This window comes from Neopsephotus bourkii, unplaced genomic scaffold (assembly GCF_033783945.1).
Source record: "Neopsephotus bourkii isolate Nb327-2 ecotype Australia unplaced genomic scaffold, CSIRO-AGI_Nbou_v1 NB_156, whole genome shotgun sequence".
Classification (NCBI taxonomy): Eukaryota; Metazoa; Chordata; class Aves; order Psittaciformes; family Psittacidae; genus Neopsephotus; species Neopsephotus bourkii.
Genome location: NW_026900673.1, coordinates 119,113 through 141,313, shown reverse-complemented (window position 1 = coordinate 141,313; position 22,201 = coordinate 119,113). Strand labels below are relative to the sequence as shown.

Below are 22,201 nucleotides of genomic sequence, written 5' to 3'. Positions count from 1 at the left end.
GAAGTCCAGGGCAGTGAGCTTGTTGCATGCTCTTCTCATTGCACTGAAGATCTCGAACTCAACCATCTCATGATTGCTACAGCCAAGGCTTGCCTGGAGTATCACGAGCAAGAGCATAAGGTCAAGCATGGCACCTCTCCTTGTCAGCTCCTCTCTGCTCTCGTGAGACCTCACGCGGAGTACTGCACACAGTTCTGGTGTCCTCAACATAAAAAGGACATGGAACTGTTGGAACAGGTCCAGAGGAGGGCCACGACAAAGATCAGGGGCCAGGAGCACCTCCCATATGAAGACAGGGTGAGAAAGTTGGGGTTCTTCAGCCTGGAGAAGAGAAGGACGCATGGAGACCTCATAGCAGCCTTCCAGTATCTGAAGGGGGCCTACAAGGATGCTGGGGGGGGACTCTTCATTAGAAACTGTAGTGATAGGACAAGGGGGAATGGGTTAAAACTTAAAGAGGGGAAGTTTAGATTAGATAAAACAGAGAAGTTCTTTACTGTGAGGGTGGTGAGGCACTGGAATGGACTGCCCAGGGAAGTTGTGAATGCTCCATCTCTGGTGGTGTTCAAAGCCAGGTTGGACAGAGCCTTGGGTGACATGGTTTAGTGCGAGATGTCCCTGGCTATGGCAGGGGGGTTGGAGCTAGATGATCTTAAGGTCCTTTCCAACCCTAACTATTCTATGATTCTAAGCATGGCACCTCTCCTTGTCATCTCCTCTGTTACTAGCAAGAAGAAGTTGTCTTCCACACAATCAAGGAACCTTTTCGATGCCAGGATTTAAGCAATTCTAATGGACAATTTTCTATGTAGGATGCACTACCAATGTAATTTTAATCACGTGCAGAAGTAGTAATGAAAGATGTACAAAAATTTTAGAACTTACAAGAACGTTGCTGCTTTAATCAGAATAATGTGTATTTTAGTGGCCATGCCTCTGCATTAGTCAATGACAGTTTTGCAATAGATCAAGTGTTCAATTCTATCTGAACATAAACAACACAGTAAATTTCTAGCTGTATCTTAACATATTGTCATAGTTGCAAAACATTTACTAGAAGATTGTCATTGACTGTCCTGCTCTGGGAGAAAGCTTTTCAACAAAACTCTTTAATCTGTACACAGTTGTTTAGCAAGTTTAGTATACAGAGTTCTTCATTTCAGGTAACTTTTCATTTGGGGAACATTAGAATGGGAACACTATGATAAATACCTTTCTTGCGTTTCTTCTATTTATGAGTTGAACACGTTCTTCACCAGTCAAACTGTTAATATCCAGTTTATTAGGGTTGCGACAACGGTGTCTTTTTTGTTTGGGCCTTCCATCGTGCAGCTGCATCCTCTGTTATAAAGTAATCAAGAAGCCCAATATCTTTCTGGTATAACTGTTTTAAAAATGCTAAGATACCCAATGCATTCTTGAGTCAGGCATTCATTTGAAGTCACCATCGATTTCAACACTTTTTTAATAGCCATAGTAATTTACTAATCATAATCATGGAATATGCAGCCCAGTAAACAGCACTAAACCCTCTCTCTGATGCCTCTATCCATTGCTCTGCTTTAATAAATTTTAGTTTTCAACAGTGCTTTGTCAGGAATGTTGCTACTGTTTTGTATTGTAACATTTTTATGGAGAAATAAGGTTATTATTCCAGATGTTGTATATATTGTTTTCCTACATTGTGTTCAACATTACCAAATCTCAAATTCAGAAGTAACATGATGTGAACATCATACCCACACAAACATCACTACCATAGCACTGTAATACAGGTATGGGATACATCCCACAGTAAATTCTTCAGTCCTCTTGCACATCACTAATACGTGGTTACACATTTTCAGTTGCCATCATCAGTATCATGGTAACATGAGTTTTCTTATCTAGATTATTTTTTTACTCTTAGGTGAAATTAGACAAAGATCAAATGTCTTTGTTTAGTATTGCTTTTCTTGGCAGTTGCATTTGTGAAAGAGAAGGAAGGCTTGCAGAGCTTAAACTATGTAAAAAAAAAACCCCAAAACCCTGGACATTTTCCTTTTCTTAAACAAAGAACAAAGAAGGAATAATTCCGTGTAACATAGAATACAAATCCAAATACATTTTGCAAGAAATGTTTTACTATTTAGCTGAAGCAGAGCTGAAAGGAATACTTACAGAAATACAAGCTCCTGAATCCTCAACATAGCCAGGATTTTCTTTAAGCCACCTTTCCAAATCTTTTCTTTTGGGGGCATCATCACCTGCAAGCCTTGTTCCATCTTTTAGGTTAATAACAGGAACTGGACTCTCTCCATCAAGCATGCCTTGGAACTGTGTGTGAGTGAGTGCTGGGTTTATTCCTGCAGCAACTTGATTGGAGTTAATACCTGGATTAACCTGGAGAAATTCAAGACATTTGATTAAGTTCTCCATAGAAAACAAACCATCACAACTATATCATGTATGATACAATGAAGGCCACAGTCCTTCAGATCATTATGCACGCACTCAAGGACTAAGTGAGACTACTCATACCACAGACCTTTAAGTCATTATACAACCAAGTCCTGTGACAGATGTTACAGGAAAGGATGTTAGAAGGTGTTGCTAGGTCAAATATCAAGTTCTTAATAACATGTTAATTACAGTTCATCAAAACTGGAACTAAACTTACTTTTTAAAAAGTTACCAGTACTGCATATATGTAACATTTACTAAAACTACAAGTTCTCATTTGTGTAGTCATGAGCTATCAGTGAAGAATTTCACAAAAAAAAAAAAAAAAAAAGCCAACAGTTTTTGAATAACAACATTTTTGTTGTATGTTGACAGCTAGTTATGTTCAGTTAAGGGATTAACAGTAATTTGGACCTTATTCTTGGATACAAAATCAAGTTTACTTACATGATTAGGCTGTTTATTTCTGTTTATAAAAGCAACATCAACTCCCTCCACATTCTTCCTTCTTCCTCTTCTCTTTTTGACTGCAGGCTGACTGTCAGTTGTGACTCCATTGGCACTGGCTGTTAAGTGACTGGAAGTACCTAATCAATGATGCAATAAAGTCAGTGTCAGATGCTTGAACTATTTATAAAAAAAATCATGGCTGAATAAAAAAAGGAAATAAAATTATTTGAAATAGTTCAAGTGCATATAATTTCTACTTGTAATATCTAACAGAAATTGCCTATTGTTTATGGCTGTTTAAAACACTGTTAGTATCAGGCTCTGAAAAGCCACTCTACCACATTAGTTTCCTATTACTGTCCCCCTACCCCTTCCAAACAAATCTGTACAGGAAGGAGAGGTGTTAAAACCTGCTGACATCACACATGCACAGAGGCAGACATACCTAGATACACGTTTATAACAAGACCTTAATGGTATATTGTAAAAGAACAAGAAAGTAAAAAATTCAAGTGAAGGGTAGTATTTTTGTTGAAAGGAAATATTCTCATCCTTGCATGTATGCAACCTCAATGAATTGCAGTCTTTTAATTAGAAGCCAGCCTAAATCAAGCACCCAACTCTAGTAATTTTGAGTATTTTAATCCAAGTTTTAGCTTCTTACTTTAGGTTCATTTTCATTTGTCAGTGTATACCTACTAATATTTCTAATGAAAATGAGATATAAGTGTTGGCTATAAGCTAAAAAATGGTTCTAGACTATCATCCTCCACTGTTTTTTTGTGTGAGACACAGGAAAGAATATGAAGAGTGCAAACTGACATGGGCATAAATCTCTAACTCTTCATCTTTACTTAAAATATAAGCCACAGTGAGTTCAGAGTTAAACCAATTACTGTCAGGGTACAGTGATGCACAACTTCATTATTCAAATCTTATTGTGGGAGTGATTATAATACAGAAAAGGCATCATTCTAATAAATGAACATTGCTGTAACTGACACTGTGAGAGAGTACTCATGTTGTCCAACCTTGTGCCTCAACTCAGGTGCCCAGTTTTCCTAACACACTGGAGAGGATTCCTTCAGACTACAGTCTAGAGCAAATAACACTGCAAACACCTCTCATCCACTGCCTATACATGGAGACCACTTGAAGAACCCAGAAGATTCAAAAACTAACTTTTATGCCCTCTGACATTTTACATACCTAATTTAGGAAGTGATTTGGGGAAGTTAATAAGGCTGGTTTCTGAAGCATTCTGGAGTTCAGCCAGGTAGTGTTGTTGTCCCAGTGCACCTTCCCCGCTTTCAAATGGCCTTTTCTGAGACAGTCCCTGCTTCTGAAAGGTCAATTTCAAACCACCTTCCTGTTAAATAAATGCCAGGGTTAGAAGAGTCTATTCTGAAGCAGAAATGGCTACTTCATAATCAGTATTCTCACATAACAACAGTTACTCCAGAAGAATTGAGGAAGAATGAAAACATTGTATTAGACCTTAAAACAAGCCTGGCTTCTCCTCAATGTAAAAAACAAATCTGAACAGAAATTCCATGGAATTGCTTCTATGAATATAAATTTTAAATTATCTACTACTGTAACCGAAAAATCTAGACACTGAACAGCTGCCTAGCTCAATAATCCAGTCTTAAAGAAATGCCAAACTCAATTACAAGAGGAAATTTTCATACATTTTTTTATGTCCTATGAACAGGTCTCAAACTACAGATAAGAAAAATGTTTGAAGCTTCTAGACTGCATGTAAAGTGGGAACTTTACATATAACCTTCTAAAAAGCCAGGTTTGCTGGACAGAACATGCCGAAATGTCTTTAAAAAAGCTGAACAGAAGAAATAGCTTTTATTATTAACCATAATTCTTAGAAACAGCATAAAAAAGGCTGTCTGGAGAAGAATCAGAATGGCAAAACCTCAATTCAGAGAGAGAGAAATAGCAACAATTCCTTCCAGTGGCTTATGCAACTAAAAAAGGAAAAAAAAACCCCAAAAACTAACAAAAACCCCAAAACCAAAAAAAACCCACTACCTGCCAAAAAAAACCCCAAAGCAAACCCAAAACCCAAACCCTCAATGCCCATAAGCAGCAGACCCAAATACCCACAAACAAGTGTATGAAAGAAGTAAGAGTGAGAGCAGGTAGCCACTTGCAAGTAAAGCATGCTGCACACCACAATCGCAATCAGGTCCTAGAGCAATAAAAATAAACATACGTCATTGATTTTCACTGTAAACTCCTTTTCTCGTACATGTTTCTTCACCTTTGACATCTGTGGTGACTGATCATATTCCTCTTTAACACCTGCAAAAGGGGGTGTTGGTACGCTGGGCTCACTGTAATATGCAGATGCACCTGGGCTATTCAGAAGCTTGGTTGTGTAGAAAGAGGCCACTGTATTGCTGTCATAGCTTCTTCTTGATGAAGGCCATTTACCTTTCAAAAGTGTCTGACAGATACTGTCAAGCCGATTAATCATAACTCGATCCTAAAAACAGAGAAAATATTTTCATGAGTAATGCTTAACAACATTGTACACATTATTATCTTCTAATTCTAAAAGGAAGGGAAATGACAACATTTTTAATCACTGGACTGATTTAAAAGATTTTATTTTCTAAATTCCTGGATTTGTACCAATTGCCTGTAAAAGTTTGTGAAAGTCACCTCTGTAGTTAAATTTCACCACCTGTAAACAAGTATGCCATCGTTCTCATCACTTAGTTTTATCACCTTTTCAAAGTATACTTTAAAATTTCACTGATTTCATGAATTCCCATATGGAATCATAGTTAAATTTTAACATAGAAGCTGTATTACACCAGTGCTTCAGCCAGCCTATTCTTTAATGTGACTTAGGATCTTGCCATCACAGTATCACAGTATCACAGTATGTTAGAGATTGGAAGGGACCTCAAAAGATCATCTAGTCCAATCCCCCTGCCGGAGCAGGAACACCTAGATAAGGTTACACAGGAACGTGTCCAGGCGGGTTTTGAATGTCTCCAAAGAAGGAGATTCCACAACCTCCCTGGGCAGCCTGTTCCAGTGTTCCGTCACCCTCACTGAGAAGAAGTTTCTTCTCAAGTTTAAGTGGAACCTCTTGTGTTCCAGTTTGTACCCATTGCCCCTTGTCCTATCACTGTTTGCCACTGAGAAGAGCCTGGCTCCATCTTTGTGACACTCCCCCTTTATCTATTTATATACACTAATAAGGTCACCCCTCAGTCTCCTCTTCTCCAAACTATAGAGACCCAGCTCCCTCAGTCTTTCCTCATAAGGGAGATGCTCCACTCCCTTAATCATCTCAGTTGCCCTGCACTGGACTCTCTCCAGCAGGTCCCTATCCTTCTTAAACTGAGGGGCCCAGAACTGGACACAATATTCCAGATGAGGTCTCACCAGGGCTGAGTAGAGGGGAAGGAGGACCTCTCTTGACCTACTAACCACCCCCCTTCTAATACAACCCAGGACGCCATTGGCCTTCTTGGCCACAAGGGCACAGTGTCGGCTCATGGTCACCCTGTCGTCCACCAGGACCCCCAGGTCCCTCTCCCCTACACTGCTCTCTAACAGGTCGTTCCCCAATCTATACTGGAACCTGGGGTTGTTCCTGCCCAGATGCAGGACTCTACACTTTCCCTTGTTATATTTCATCAAGTTATTCCCCGCCCAGCTCTCCAGCCTGTCCAGGTCCCTCTGGATGGCAGCACAGCCTTCTGGCGTGTCGGCCACCCCTCCCAGCTTAGTGTCATCAGCAAACTTGCTGATAGTACACTCAATACCCTCATCTAAATCGTTGATGAATATATTAAATAATACTGGTCCCAGTACTGACCCTTGAGGCACTCCACTAGATACAGGCCTCCAACTAGACTCCGCCCCATAGACTACAACTCTCTGGCTTCTCTCCTTCAGCCAGTTCACAGTCCACCTCACTACCCGATCATCCAGACCACACTTCCTCAATTTAGCTGTGAGGATGCTGTGGGAGACTGTGTCAAACGCTTTGCTGAAGTCAAGGTAGACCACATCCACCGCTCTACCATCATCCATCCACCGTGTTATTTCCTCATAAAAGGCTACGAGATTGGTCAAGCATGACTTCCCCTTGGTGAAGCCATGTTGACTGCTCCTCATAACCCTCTTATCCTTGATATGCCCTAAGATGGCACCAAGGATAAGGTGTTCCATTACTTTCCCAGGAATGGAGGTGAGGCTAACCGGTCTATAGTTACCCGGGTCCTCCTTCTTGCCCTTTTTGAAGACAGGAGTGACATTTGCTTTCCTCCAGTCCTCAGGCACCTCTCCCGTTTCCCAAGACTTGGTAAAGATGATGGAGAGCGGTCTAGCAATGACCTCCGCCAGTTCCCTCAGCACCCGCGGGTGCATCCCATTTGGACCCATGGATTTATGGATGTCCAGATTGCTCAACTGGTCTTTAACCCATTCCTCATCGACTAAGGCAGACCGCTCCGTTGACCTATCTTCATCTGAGGTCTCAGCAGTACAGGGCTCTTCAGGACTGCCTCCGGCAGAGTAGACAGAGACAAAGAAGTCATTCAGTAACTCTGCCATCTCTGTATCTTCTGTCACCAGGGCACCCGTCCCGTTCATCAGCGGGCCTACATTGCCTCTGGTGTTAGTTTTATCTGCCATGTATTTGAAAAAGCTCTTTCTGCTGTCCTTGACCCCTCTCGCCAGCTTTAATTCCAAGGAGGCCTTAGTCATCCTAGCAGCTTTCCTACATCCTCTAGCAGCAGCCTTATATTCTTCCCAAGCGGCCAGCCCTTCCTTCCATGACCTGTAAACTCTCCTCTTCCACTTGAGCATAACCAGCAATTCCCTATTTAGCCACGCAGGTCTCCTGACCCTCTTCCTTGACTTCCTACGTGTCGGGATGCTCCGATCTTGAGCTCGGAAAAAGAAGTCCTTGAACGTCAACCAACTATCTTGGCCCCCTTTACCTTCAAGCAGCCTAGCCCATGGGATTTCCCCTAGCAATTGCTTGAAGAGGCCAAAGTTTGCCCTGCTAAAGTCCAGGGTTGCGATTCTACTTGCTATTCTACTGACCCTACCACACAAGATCCTGAATTCTACCATCTCGTGGTCGCTGCAACCAAGGCAGCCCTCAACCTTCACTCCTTCAACCAGACCCTCCTTGTTAGTGAGGATGAGATCCAGCAGCGCACCTCTCCTGGTTGGCTCATCCACCATTTGCATGAGGAAGTTATCATCTATACACTGGAGGAACCTCCTGGACTGCGGCTGGGTTGCCGAGTAGTCCTTCCAGCAAACATCAGGGAAGTTAAAATCCCCCACAACGACCACGGCCTGTGACTGTGAGGCCGCTCTCAGCTGCCTGTAGAAGGCCTCGTCAACTTCCTCACCCTGATCCGGTGGCCTGTAACAGACCCCCACAACAGTATCGCCCCTGCCAGCCTGTCCCTTAATTCTTACCCACAGACTCTCAACTCGCTCCTCATCTGTCCCCGGACAGAACTCAACGCATTGTAGCTGCTCTCGCACATAAAGAGCAACCCCACCACCCCGCCTGGCTGGCCTGTCTTTCCTGAAAAGGACATAGCCCTCCATGACTATATTCCAGTCATGTGAGCTGTCCCACCACGTCTCTGTAATTGCCACCAGGTCATAATCTCCTGACTTAACACAGGTTTCTAGCTCCTCCTGCTTATTTCCCATGCTGCGTGCATTGGTGTACAGACATTTCAGGGAGCGAGCTGAGCACACCGATTTCACCCTAGGATTACAGGAGGCCTCCCAGTCTTCATCAATTCCGGAGCGCTGTCCCACTGAGGCAAGCCCAGCTACAACCCCATCCCCCTTCGAATCTAGTTTAAAGCTCTCCAAATGAGCCCTGCTTATTCATGCCCCAGCATCCTTTTACCTCTGTGCGATAAACCTTTCCCACATGCCAATGTCCAGACCAGTGCCCTATAAAACCAGCCTTTATCAAAGAATCCAAAGCCCTGCCTGCAGCACCAGCCTCGAAGCCAATTGTTTATGGACTGAATTTTCCCATTCAGTCCCACATCATCAACAGAAGATGGAAGGAGTGAAGAGAAGATTACCCGAGCCCCAGAGTCTTTCACCATCCGCCCCAAGGCCCTGTAGTCTTTCTTTATCTCCCTCAGACTGCGGGAAGCAACTTCCCCCTCACCCGTCTGTAAGACCAGCAGTGGGTAGTAGTCTGTCGGGTGCACCAGGTTGGGGAGCGCCCTGGTGATATCCCTGATCCGGGCTCCAGGCAGACTACACACTTCCCTATGATGAGGGTCAACTCTGCATATCGGCCCTCTGTTCCTTTCAGAATGGAATCACCTACTACAATGACCCTTCTTTCTTTCTTACCAGAGGCAGTCCTGAAGTGAGAAGCCATGTAGCTGAAGGAGTCCTACTACTATTCAAAAAGTTTTTTAAATATTTAGCTTAACTGATTTCTTGTTGTTTATTTTCTTACTTTTTTCTTAATTACTCTAAACAATTCCTCTCACAGACTTAAGATCATCCAAATACCTGATCTTAAATGACCTCATCTTAAACATCCTTCCTTTACATTTTTGTTTCCTATGTGCATGTTCTTTTATACATGCAGCTGTACAACCGATGTAAAAAATGCTTTGTCATAATTTTACTTTATTTTACCATGAAGAAAATTCTGGGTTTTTTTCCAAGATCTCCCACCCAGACAGCCCACCTGCCCCTCCAACTTTGGTTTTCAAAGTAGTATAATAAACTTGCCTTCGGCCAGTAGGATGCAGCCATCATGTATCCACCTTGTAGGAGATAACGGGAATTTGGTGTCCCATTGTTCATCTGGAAACTGTCTTGCATCTTATCTTGTGTTGTACTTAGAGAGTTTACACTCTCTTCATCATATGCTTTTATATGACCAGTTCCTTCTGCTAAATAATAACATTATCATCATTTGATGTCGTAAGGAAGTTAACACTCACTGTAAGAGGTTCAGGTGAACAAAACACAATGTTCAGAGGAAGTCCAAACACAAGTTAAACTGAATAACTGATCTGTTAGGTTTTTCAGGATGACTGCTGAGCCTTTCCTAGGCATGGAAATTCCACACATACTCTTGGTAATATTTCAAGAGCTAAACATGTTGAACATATAGCTATTTGAAAACAGACATGCCTCAGAGTAACCTGATAGACAGTCCTTACTTATTTTAACATACTTCCTTTGTAAGGTAACATACACTAAAATGCAGAACTAAACGGAAAGATATCTATCACCAGAAAATGGCAAATCAACTGGGATACTACTTTAAAAAAAAAAAAAAAGTCCTTTTCATTTTCTGGATGGAATGCTGGATGTTCCACGTTCTGGACACATGTGCCTGTATCATGGAATTTTTTAAATTTTAATGACAGAGGATTTCTTCTTAGTATCTTTCCAGTGTGTCCTCTGACTTGGTTATACTTATCATTATTTTTGCCTCTACCCAGATAACAACACAAGTTTCACTATGACCCAGGGAAACAATCAGGTGCTGCCTGAAAAGGTAAATGCTACATTGTCACGAGTATGACTACTGAGGACAGTAGCTATGTATTGAGTCACCTGAAAGACTCATCCCTTAAAAGATATTTCAAGTGTGAGAAGCATGCCAAGTATCCATGGTCACTGTACCAGATCCAAAATAAAACCTGGGCTTAAAATTAAAATGCAGATGAAGTTAAGAGAATTTTTCAGCATTTACTGAACTCTTCAACACCAACTTACAGGAAAATAGCCATAAGGAAGGCTGACTGATTTATGAGACACTGCAATCTGAGGATGACACAATTACTTGCCTGAACAGACTGACTTGGCAGAAAACAAACCTAATATTTGGACTTATAGCATATGTTATAGTAACCACCACCGAGATCTAAATATTTATGTTGTATAAGCATCCTTTTTCTCTCACTGTTTTAATGTTTGCATACAACTGTTTCTTCTGAAAACATCCTTCCACTGCTACAGGCAGTGCCATCTTAATCATTTTGTTTCAGTGGCATTTTACTTGCCCAGTAATCATTTTCTCAGTAAACTAACCCTATAGTTTCCATTTGTCATTTCCACAGACAAGAGAATGCATCTGATCAACACAATGCCTTTTCCCCAAGATACGGGGGGGGGGGGGGGGAAGTTATTAATTTATGTTGTAACTGCTTAACTTTATCCTCTTCCTTTTTATATTACTATTTGCTATCACAGTAGAGAGATCTTTCCACATTCTGAGTTTCAAGGGGGCAAGAAAATACTTCATAGTATCAAAATAAGGAATGTATTAAATGATTGGCTGCTTTATTAAAAATTTTAAATCACTTCACTGATCAGAGGTTTCTGCTTCTACTTTAAAGCTTTCACAACTGTCTCTATTATCTGGTCCTATGCTCTATGGTCACCTCAGTCTTTTCTAACCAGGCATGTATTTTTAACTGTTTGAAAACATTCAGTGGAAGTACACTGCTTGCCACCTCCAGTTACAAGAGAAAGCAGCTTGCATTACTCCATAGCTTAGCCAGAAGGAAGTTTACAGATTACACAAAAGCACAATGAGCAAGCTACAAAAAAGAGTGAGCAGGAGTAGAAAAAACAAAGAGGGAAAACCAAAAGAATCCCTATATTGAAGAAGAAAAAGAAATGGTAGTAGGGAATACACACACAATATACATTTCCAGAAAACATGAGCTGCTCAACTCTCCTCCCACATGTGAACCACATGCATGGTAAGCTTGCTTAGGGCATCAATCAACAAATCCTAAATACTTCATCCAAGGCACCGATACGAAGAAAAAAAAAAAAAAAAAGCTGTATCCCTCAAATTTTTCCAATTCACTTGAAAAATCAAGCAAAAATGCTTAATTTAAGTTCATTTTTGTGGGATTTAATATCATTTTTTAGACATTTTTCTAGTAAGAATAAACTTGTTCAGTTTAAGAGTTATACTGCAGGCTACACACATACCACATTTCTGTGCCTCCTCTTCATCACTATCACTCTCTTCAGATGACGATGATGAAGATGATGATGATGAGGAACAAGATGATGAGGAACAAGATGATGATGATGAAGAGCTAGAGCCTGATTGAGAGTGTGAACAAGATGAGGAAGATGAAGAGGATGAAGATGATGACCTAGAAGAACAGGATGATTTATCTGAGTCAGAGTCTGAATCAGAGCTAGAGTCAGACCCCGTTTTGCTGACTCTCTGTGTTTTGGAAGCTGGGTTTGGAGTTAGAGGCTCTGTTCTTGCTGCCACCATGCGCCTGTCTGTTTCAGTCTTCACACTAGGTTTGTAGTCTGTATTTTGTAGTGGCATGCCGTTTTTTGGACTCAAAGGTTCAGATTTCATTATTGTCTGTGTCTCCTCTGTAGACATAGATTCCTCTTCAGAAGACTGAGGGTCTTCTTTCAGATTTTCATGTTCAGCTTTTGTGTCCTCAAAAGCATTCACTTTAGCATCTGACAATCTTGACTGAGGTGTAAGAGGAGAAGCAGATAATGCCATCTGGTACTGATGCAAGATTGGAGTAGAAGTCTTTGAGAGTGCCACTTTATTTTGATTATAGTTCCTCTGGGCAGACATAAATGAAAGTTCAGGATCACAGAGAATATGATAATCTGTCCTGCTAACTCCATGCTTAGCAGCTCCAATAAGCAAATCCCTGTCGTGAGTTCCACATTCCCACCAGACAGGTAAGTCTGGGTTTGGCTGGCATAGTTTTAGTCGTTCAAACAACTGTGGGTGTCTAAGGGCCTGTTCCCGCACTTTCCTTAGGAGTTCAATGCGATACAAAGTCCGAGAAGCACGCTCCTCTGTAATTGGTTGGATAAAGATTTTTGGGTCTACGAGTGCTGTTTTAAAATAAAACAAAGATGAGAATCTGGCAGAAATAACCACCACAAATGAGTTCTAGAAGGAGCTAGCTTTAATTGGTTAATACATGTCTCCCCATTATAAGCTTTCCATTTTACACTTCACACCCTTATTTCCTTCTCCCCCTTTTTAATATTGGAACATGTGAAAGAAAAACCTTCTGAAGATAAACCCTAGCAACATAAACTAAAGATAAAACTAAAAGTAAAAATATATACATCTACCTTCTTTTGAGGGGAGACGACAGACTCTTCGGCACATTGACATAAATGCAGACAAGTACTTCTCTAAGCTCGCATCCGTTTTCTTATGTAGTCTAGCCATTGCTCTAAATTTGGTCCAATCAAATTGCCCCCTTTCTGGATCAAATACGACTCCAAATGTGGAGACAACTCTGTAGAAGTCAGCTTCTTCTCTTCTAGTCCATCTTGATCATCAAGAAAAAAAAAATTTGAAAGTTCTGTCATTTTCTTAACAGTTGCTAGCTGTGTGAAATAGTAATTTGCTATTTTTAATAAAAGGATGTATTAAAAATGTGTATTTGCATGCTGCACATACCTTTGCTGCTTTTCAATCTTAGCAGCCATCTTTGGGTTTAGAGCAACTTCATCATATGGAGGCTGCATCATACTATGTTGTATTGGGAATGCTGGCTGTATCTGCTGGGCCTGCCTATTTTTACTTGTTCGCTGATAAGCTGTTATCAGGCGGCGAAGACGTGTTGTTAAGGCAGACTGAGTGGGCCAATAGATTTTGTCTCCTTCCATCATTTGTCCATCTATATTAAAACAAAGACACAGGAAAAATAATTGTTGCTAGTGCCTATGGTTCTACGCTATCTAAACACAGTTTAGCTTAAAGTCAGGAGAATGAAACAATTCAAAATAGATTGAATTAGCTCAGATTTGAAGTTTTATGTATTTACCTCCATCTGCTATTACTAAATCACCTGGGGATGAAACATCATCCTGTAGGAAAACAGAAGTGAAGCAAAACTTAAAACGTAGCCCTCTCCAGAGATATAGGTTAAACTTACATCTTATAGTGAATTTATGAATATGTCAAAGAACAACAGCAAGAGATATTTTGGACAAATGGCTAACAATGCAAATAAAAGAATTATACAGCAATTCCCTCCCATGTAACCTGCCCACAAAACTGTGGAAACACATGGAATAAGTTTTACAAATTTAGATAAATATAGAAAAAGTAATAATTTTCTCAATTAAAAGGTAGAAGTATTATATTCAAAGAGTGTTAAAAGGAGCTATTAATAGGTGCCTACTATACCTCTATGTCATCTTTAAACATTGCTGGTGCTGGTTTATATTCTGGATCTTCTACATCCCTGTTAGAATTTTAACACAAAGGAACCCATCTTAGTAATATTTTAGAAGTCCTCAAACTCTCTTCAATTAAGCAAGACTTGTTTAAATTTAGTTAGATGGACTGTATTTCATTTTCTATTTGAAACAAGGAAAGTATTTCATGGCAGCTTTGGCTTGAATCTTGCCCGAAGGCCGGGGGGGGGGCCCCCCCCCTTCACAATTTCATTCAAAAACTACCACAGCTACTAACCTCACTGATGAAGCAATGAAGAAAAGCAGTTCTCCCCTTCAGCAATTATCAGCAATACTCAGACTGATCTACTGGGGTCACTGGCTAGCTACACAAGACTAATACACCAAGCTGACTGACTTAAAATCAAGTTAAATAGGTCTGTAGTACTCTGTGCCTTTGAAGGCTTTTGTATTTCAGTGTCTAAGTAATACTTCTGATACAGCAACACAAGGTAGAGCCCTTGTTAACAACTAGTTGCTGTATTTAAGTATGAAATCCCAAACTTCAATGGTTCTGTTACACTGTTCCTAACTCTCTTCTGTGGGAGTAAAATCAAACTAGAATTCCTCATAACAATAGCATCAAACTTGTATAAAACTAGTTAAGAAGACAATAATGTTCAACACACAAATTCAGTCTTGTTAGCTTTAAGGCCCCGAAATATTAATGCCCAATTTAAGTGCTCATACCCATCAATATAATCATTTGCTCTCTGTTCAGCGGCAACTGCTTTTTCATCTGGCTTGCCAACCCTTTCCAAGAAGCACAGTGCTGGGTCTGCTCTGATAGTATTGTATTTTTCATAACCTATAAAGGAAAAAAAAAGTGGCAAAAATTCAACTAATTCAGAGTAAGCTATTAAAAAAAATATATGAGTGTAGAGTGTTTATACTGAAGGCTGGGCAAGTACATACGTAGTCATCCACACTACTCACCATGTTTAAAAACTCCAATTAGAAGGGATTTATCTGCATCTGCATCCCACCACTCAGTAGGAACTTCAGACTGATCTGGCTCAGGGACCCAAACATCAATTTCACTAAGGAGAATCACCAACAGTATATCATCAATAATATTCAGAGGAAGAAATAAAGTTTTATTTTCCTCTTTGTACATTTCTACTTCATGTGGGATTTTTAAACTTCTGTAAGTACACATATACAGTAAGACCCTAAAAATAGCACCACAAAGCACCCAGACAGCTTGATACTTTGTATTTGACAGAGATTAGTAACGGAAAGAATATGAAAGCAGAACCAGTATACAATATTCTTCCCCTCTCAGTAAACTCCAGCAACTCCTGTAGTTTGTGCTTGCAAAACTTTGCAAACCAAGGATTATCTGCTTTTGTGTTTAACAGCACAAGATGGACCATTTTTCCATGAATGTTTGTAACACCTTTCTGAATCAAATTAAAACCTTCTATCCTCCACAAGCTCCTGTAGCAGTGATGTCAAGAATTTCCAAATGGCAATACTTCCATTAAAAAAATAAAAATTAACAGAATATGCAGCACATAACCAAAAGTGTGCACACAGGCAGGAAACCCCAGCTAATTAGAATGTAAATTACAAAATTTTCTCTTTCAGTTTTTCAGTCTATTTGACTTAAATAATTTTAGTTTATATAACTAGACTCTCATAAATAGGAATCAGGACTTCCTCATGTCAATACAAAGTAAACAAAAGCATTTTTCTCACAGCCTAAGGATACAAATATTTGGGTTTAACACTTCCTATTTAGGTCCAGGAAGATTTCTGAGTTTTCCTTTGATAGTTTACATTTAAATAAATAAGCAAAAAACCTCTCTATAGTTCACCTGGCATCAATTCCATTAAACACCTTTTGGAATTCATTACCAATGACTTCTTGTTTTAAGTAATACAGCATTCTTACACGAAGTAAGACCCTAAACAAAGAAAAAAAAGAAATACAAATATTAGCACTCTAAAAGCTTTCAATAGTTGTGGGTGGTTTTGTTTTGTGTTTTGTAAAATCACAAAGCTTTCAAAGTCACTTTCCTAAAATGTACTTTCTCCAGTTGTAAGAGGAGATAACCAGGTCCTCTAACACCTTTTATTGTGATCACTTTTACAGTTTCGTTGCAAAAATTCTTCCAAGTCCTAGACAAAGACCTGGGCCAGCAGAACACTCCTCACTTGCTTCATAAAAATGCTGCTAAGAACAAACTATTTCCCTTTTCTTACTTAAAATATTCCCTTCGAAATAAGTGAATGGGCTTACATCTTTCACATCACCTTTTTATTCCTTCTGAGAATTTGATGCATGACCCCAATGGCTTCTCCATGCTCTCTCTCAATTCTTTACTACAGCAGTATGAAGTTTTCAAGCAGAGTATGGGAAGTTTTGCTACAGAAAAATGATTTATCTAAAACAAGCTCATGTGTGTGAATAAGCTTCCAAACAAGCTAGTAGGTCAGATTCCCAAAAGCCTAGAAAACAGGCCAGGTAAGCAACACGTAAGATTGAGGGGTAATGACTTTAGTGCTTTATGTTTCTTTGCTAGGCGGTCCCAAACTTTTTAGTCCTTTGGCTGCTACAAGACTCCCCAAACATCCTAGCAAGATCTCTCTCTGTACAGACACACAGTTTCTTTAAAAATAAGATAACTATTTTAAATATGAAATACGTGATTTGCCTCTTAATATACTGCAACCTAACTATTCTAATCAGGCTAACACCATTAAACTTGTTTTTTCATAGTGCTACAAGTATTTTCAAGACAATAAGCAATTAGAATAAAAAAAAAGAATCTTTACACAGACATTGAAAGACATTCACACTTCAGCTACTGCTTACTTGTTGCAATGGTGTTTTATGTGCTTTTTGTATCCTTCATCTTGCAATAGATGTTCTGGATTGTACTTTCGAAGCCAGTCTGCTTTGTGTATATCAAAAGTGCTAGCCTGGGTCTTCACTTTTTTTCCTTTTCTTCCTCTTGGCACAGGGGCTGATAAGCCTATATAATTTAAAATACTATACAGTAACAGCAACACGTAGGCATAGATCCCATGATACTTACAGTTCCTGTATCAGTATTGGGACCTGCAGTGCAGAAAAAATACTAGCATCACAGCCTCTGGATATGAGGGGCTTTTTTTTCTTTCATCTCTTAGAGCATTTCTGGAGTACATTTCACCAGCTAAGGACAAACCAGGAGAGGGGGAAAGGAGCATGCTCTCACCTACTCTGAAACAGAACAGGTCCTTATGAACTGAAATGGAAATAAAGCTTACACAGAGCACACCAATCCATTTAGGCAAGCCATCAAATAGAAAGCAAAACAGAAATGAAAAATTTCCCATCAGTTGAATTGCATATCTGGAATAAATTTCATTTAATTCAAGTAGGATGCAGAGATAATTTTTAGCTGTTTTCATCTCAGTACCACAGGCATACTATATGAAGGTATTTAACTGCAGAAACACAGAAGTCCTTACCAAGGTGATTCTGTAACTCTCTTGTTTGCCCATCCTCTGTTGGGGTAATGAGATCCCATATAAAACTTTTTATTTTCTCATCCCCTCTGTAGTGAACGAGACAATAGGCTAATAGAGCTCGGCAGATTATCTCCACATCCTGTTCATTCAGCTGTCTCTTGAAGCGGCCATGTGACAAAATTTCTCTCCATCGACCCCACCTAGTCCAAATTGAAACACAGATCAGCACTTTGAACTAGAATGCTTGGGTAGCCTGTAATTGCCATTACAAAAGGGAATTTCTCTGTAAAACATTTAGCTTTCCACATTTTTCCTTCACCTTAAGCTACTGAGTAGAAATATGAAATTAACATTTGTAACATAACTCCATCTATTTCATAGAATCATAGAATAGTTAGAGTTGGAAAGGACCTTAAGATCATCTAATTCCAACCCCCTTCCATGGGCAGGGACACCTCACACTAAACCATGCCACCCAAGGCTCTGTCCAACCTGGCCTTGAACACCGCCAGGGATGGAGCATTCACAACTTCCTTGGGCAACCCATTCCAGTGCCTCACCACACTCAAAGTGAAGAGCTTATTCCTAATATCTAAGCTAAACTTCCCCTGTTGAAGTTTGAACCCATTACCCCCTGTCCTATCACTACAGTCCCTAATGAAGAGTCCCTCTCCAGCATCCTTGTAGGCCCCCTTCAGATACTGGATTTAAATCAGTTTAAAAAAAAACCCACGAGTTTAAACAAAATTTGCTGGCTTACAAAAACATGGATGATTGTTTTAGGCTTCTAAGACTGCAAACTGATGGGAACTCATAATGATAAGCAAACACAAGATAGGTGAGAGAAAACCTAAGATTTCACTTCCAAATCAACACGTTCAATTTAAGCATACTAGCTGGTTAGATTTTCAGTTCCTAATTGTACCTCATGGAAGTGCGAGATGTTCTGCTATTATGAATATCAAGTCACCTACCAAGCCTTTATTTCAGATATTTGTTCACAGTTCTTACCCTGCCTGCAGCACTTACTGTAATGATTTTTAGAGAGACTACTCTAGTGACATTTTAAATGTCGATCTCCTTTGAAGAAGTTTTCACCTCCCTTCTTTCATGTTTCCTTTATTGCAAACTGTCAAAGATTTATACAGGATGCATGATAAATTCACATAAATTCATATTCTAAATAAATGCTATATATACACACACCAGGTTATTGCCACTATAGCTAAAAGTTAGTCCATAAATACAATTTAGTACATCTAAAACAGTATTTTTAAAAAACTTCATAGAATGAAGAAGGATGTATACAATACCCATAGATCAGCAAGTTTTTTTCCACTCGAAAGCACTCTGTTCTACCGTATCCATTGGAACGGTCACAAGGCCTGCGGAGTTTCGGTTTTTCATCACCCTCGCTCTCCACCTCAGACAACTCAGCCAGCTCATCCTTTGTAGCACTGAAGGGCCGTGTTTGTTTCCTAATTCTTGGGGTATCAATAACCAGGCTGTTCTGCAAAATTTCAAAGAAACTTTGACAGAAGAAAAGCTTACCAACTGTTTTGAAATAGAGATGGCTTCAATTCAGAAACAATTTCTATCTAATGGCAATAATAGGTATTCTGTAAAGAAATCATGGTAAACACCTCATTTGAGCTGAATATTTACACAGACCATGCTGCAGTCTGCATAAAAAGGGGCACTGAAACCTTTTTAGAGCATAGAAACATCTTCAAGTATAGGACACAACTTTCAGTATTATAAAATTGATAGAATTATTAGTCAGCTATTCTGCAGATTCCAGCCGAGGATTTACAGACAGAAACAGGGCAATTGGAACATTTACATATTTTAAACCATTTCCAGGACTTCAACATAAACCAAAGACTCCCATGTTCTTCTGGGACAGCAGGTAGCTAGGAAATACTAAAGCTATCAGCAGGCTGATTACCCATGCACAAATTAACCACCACAAGAAGTCTGACTTGTTGAAATAGTAATACAAAAAAGCACCAGAAATTCTACATCTGCTATTTCAGAATTCAACAGCAAACACATACTTGAGAAAATATGCATTAAAAAGACAAGTACTTACTGTACCACTGATAGCATCTATATCTATTTCTGCTTTTTTGGCCCATTTCTGCCAGAAGTTGGGGTCATCTAGTGAAATATCAGTCCTGTTTCCAGATGAAACAAAACTAGCCTGTAATAAATAAAACTTAATCTTACCAACATCATACATCAAAAGTTGGTCAAGTTTGAATGCCTCAGTGCTGCGAAGACTGCATAAGGTTATTTCATCAAAAGTCTCCTCCCAAGCAGCTGTTAAGACTTCAGAAGCTACTTACACTGCCAAAAATATCAAAAGTTCTCTTCCCCCTTAATTTTTTAAATCAGATCCATAATACATAAGAAAAATCTAATGAACTCTTATGCTCCATCAGGAGAGAACATTAAGCAGCAAGATTCTTCTAATTCTGAATCTAAATGACTTGAATGGAAGAAAATAGGATCTTCTGAAGATGCTTATCAGCATTTGGAGATTTCATCTCATGCAAAAGTACTCACTTGAGGGAAATTTCAATGGAGTGTTTAAACTACTAACAATCAAAGCTTGAGAGCATGGAACAAACTTAATTTCAAGAAGGCATTTTAAAAACCCTAGTATACTGCTTTTGGGGAAAAAAGTAAACCCAAAAATTTTTACCTCATCTGATAGATGGTGATTGTTTTTATAAGTCTGTTTCTTATATAAGACACAATAAGCAAAATATAAGATAACTTAAATGATATTTATAAATATTATCTTAAATATATATATAGAAATATATATTTATATTCTTGTAAGTTTTCCTTTTGCTTTGCCTTGGGGGGGGGAAACTGTCACAACTGCATTCATCAAGTACCCACATTCCAATCTCAGTTATACTGCTTGATTTATTTATGTATTTTTTAATTTACCTGAATTTGTATTTGTTCAGATTCATATTTGCACATACTTTGGAAATTAAGGAGTCCAAATTTACTTTTTATTCTGTTCATCCAATTTTCCATGGATGCTATATTGCTGTTTTTCTCCTACGTACCAAAAATTATAAAAAGTGTCAGTCCAATTTTATTCTAGACTATTCCTTCTAAGACCTTACACTCTCAGCCACCTCCCCCCCCCGCACATAAATATACTCTCCACCCCTTGCTATTTTGGAAGCTGTCATATTTTGCTTTTCAAACTCCTACCAACAAAGCTCAAGGTTCAAGCTGTATCCTATGTGTAGGCATTTTTAGAATAAGCCTGACAACTGTCTTGTATACATTTTTCCCTGCTTAATATACCTGAACACAAAAGTATCTCTACACAAAGCTGGTTTACTATTCTTGGCTAATGCAGTCTATTATATCTCACACAAATCTTAGCCTTTTCAAAAGCAGCACGCACCTATTACTCATCTTTGCTCAAGCACACTGTTTGCATCTGCCATTTACACAATCTGTATGGGCAAAACTGACTTTGCTATATGCACATGTTAGTATAAACACATAGATGTAGGAACCCAAAAGCTGTACCTAACACACACACATTAAATAAAAGTAATCAACTTTTTTTTTTTTAAAGCATAAGCTTTATAGCACTGGTTACATTTACAGCTCTATACTGTCAAAGAACAACTTGCTGCTTCCACACCTTGGCAAATGTGGAGCCCCTTCCTTCTGATTCAATCATGATAGTTTTAGTACGACGCTGTAAAATTTGGTCAATGTCTTCCTCACAGAATTTAGAGCCTTCATCTTCTTCATCCATAATGGCACCATATGCACCCCTTCGAAGCAAGTCTTCTATTTCTTTTTTTGAGAGTTGTTGGATCTGGGGGGGGGGGGGGAGAAAAAAATATTTGTGCAATTGAATTGTGTCTTACAACTTATAAATTTTAAATTCTAGATTATTAAAAGCTAAGATAAAAGTCTGGTCATCAATTGAAACAATTTATTATGTGGTTACAGTACACATTTTTACGGGTATATGTTTTGTTTTGGTTGTTCCAACACCATGATGAATACAAGCTTAAAAGAATTACCTATTAAGATGAGATTTACATCTAGTATTAAAGTAACACATTATATATAAATATGAGAAGATACAAGGAAACAAGGGGAACTTATCTCTTTGTTTGCATTATCTACCTTAGACCTTAATAAGCAAGAAATAATGAGATTTATCAGAGTAACTGACTACGTTTAAAATTATGTCAATTACACTGTTAGTCCACATCAGAAAACATAACCTAGATGCAAACAACAGAGAAATGGTAGGTTCTGTAATTTAAAATAGCTCTCATGTGATTAACAAAGCAAAAGAAGTTATTTCAAGAAATTTCTACATACACCACCAGTGTTTTCTCTTCCACTCATACTCTGCAGGACAGCCTTATCTAGTCCCAGTTTCAGACTTGCTCTGTCAAACATCTCTCTCTCATAGGAGTTCTGCGTTATCAGTCTGTAGACCTTCACTGCTTTGTTCTGACCAATCCTGTGACAACGGGCTTGAGCCTTTTGAAGGGAGAAAAGAATAGCAGAAAGAATTTAGACTTAT

General features: G+C 39.2%; 1 protein-coding gene across 3 annotated transcripts in view; it reads right to left on the bottom strand.

The window, feature by feature from the left end:
* The window catches only part of LOC133221175 (chromodomain-helicase-DNA-binding protein 9-like), a 101,940-nt gene that overhangs the window by 11,036 nt on the left and 68,703 nt on the right, over window positions 1-22,201 (bottom strand). For 2 of the 3 annotated variants that reach the window (XM_061369879.1, XM_061369889.1), the window contains 20 exons: window positions 21,994-22,158; window positions 21,296-21,475; window positions 19,706-19,816; window positions 18,927-19,123; window positions 17,614-17,813; window positions 16,973-17,132; window positions 15,972-16,061; window positions 15,088-15,191; window positions 14,842-14,959; window positions 14,102-14,159; window positions 13,737-13,779; window positions 13,370-13,589; window positions 13,036-13,238; window positions 11,899-12,789; window positions 9,670-9,833; window positions 5,123-5,395; window positions 4,102-4,261; window positions 2,890-3,029; window positions 2,161-2,382; window positions 1,213-1,341 (listed from right to left, as the gene is read on the bottom strand). In XM_061369879.1, coding sequence (XP_061225863.1) covers window positions 1,213-1,341; window positions 2,161-2,382; window positions 2,890-3,029; window positions 4,102-4,261; window positions 5,123-5,395; window positions 9,670-9,833; window positions 11,899-12,789; window positions 13,036-13,238; window positions 13,370-13,589; window positions 13,737-13,779; window positions 14,102-14,159; window positions 14,842-14,959; window positions 15,088-15,191; window positions 15,972-16,061; window positions 16,973-17,132; window positions 17,614-17,813; window positions 18,927-19,123; window positions 19,706-19,816; window positions 21,296-21,475; window positions 21,994-22,158 — 3,828 coding nt within the window. The remainder of the gene's footprint in view (window positions 1-1,212; window positions 1,342-2,160; window positions 2,383-2,889; window positions 3,030-4,101; window positions 4,262-5,122; window positions 5,396-9,669; window positions 9,834-11,898; window positions 12,790-13,035; window positions 13,239-13,369; window positions 13,590-13,736; window positions 13,780-14,101; window positions 14,160-14,841; window positions 14,960-15,087; window positions 15,192-15,971; window positions 16,062-16,972; window positions 17,133-17,613; window positions 17,814-18,926; window positions 19,124-19,705; window positions 19,817-21,295; window positions 21,476-21,993; window positions 22,159-22,201) is intronic. The other variant, XM_061369894.1, reaches the window with a different exon arrangement.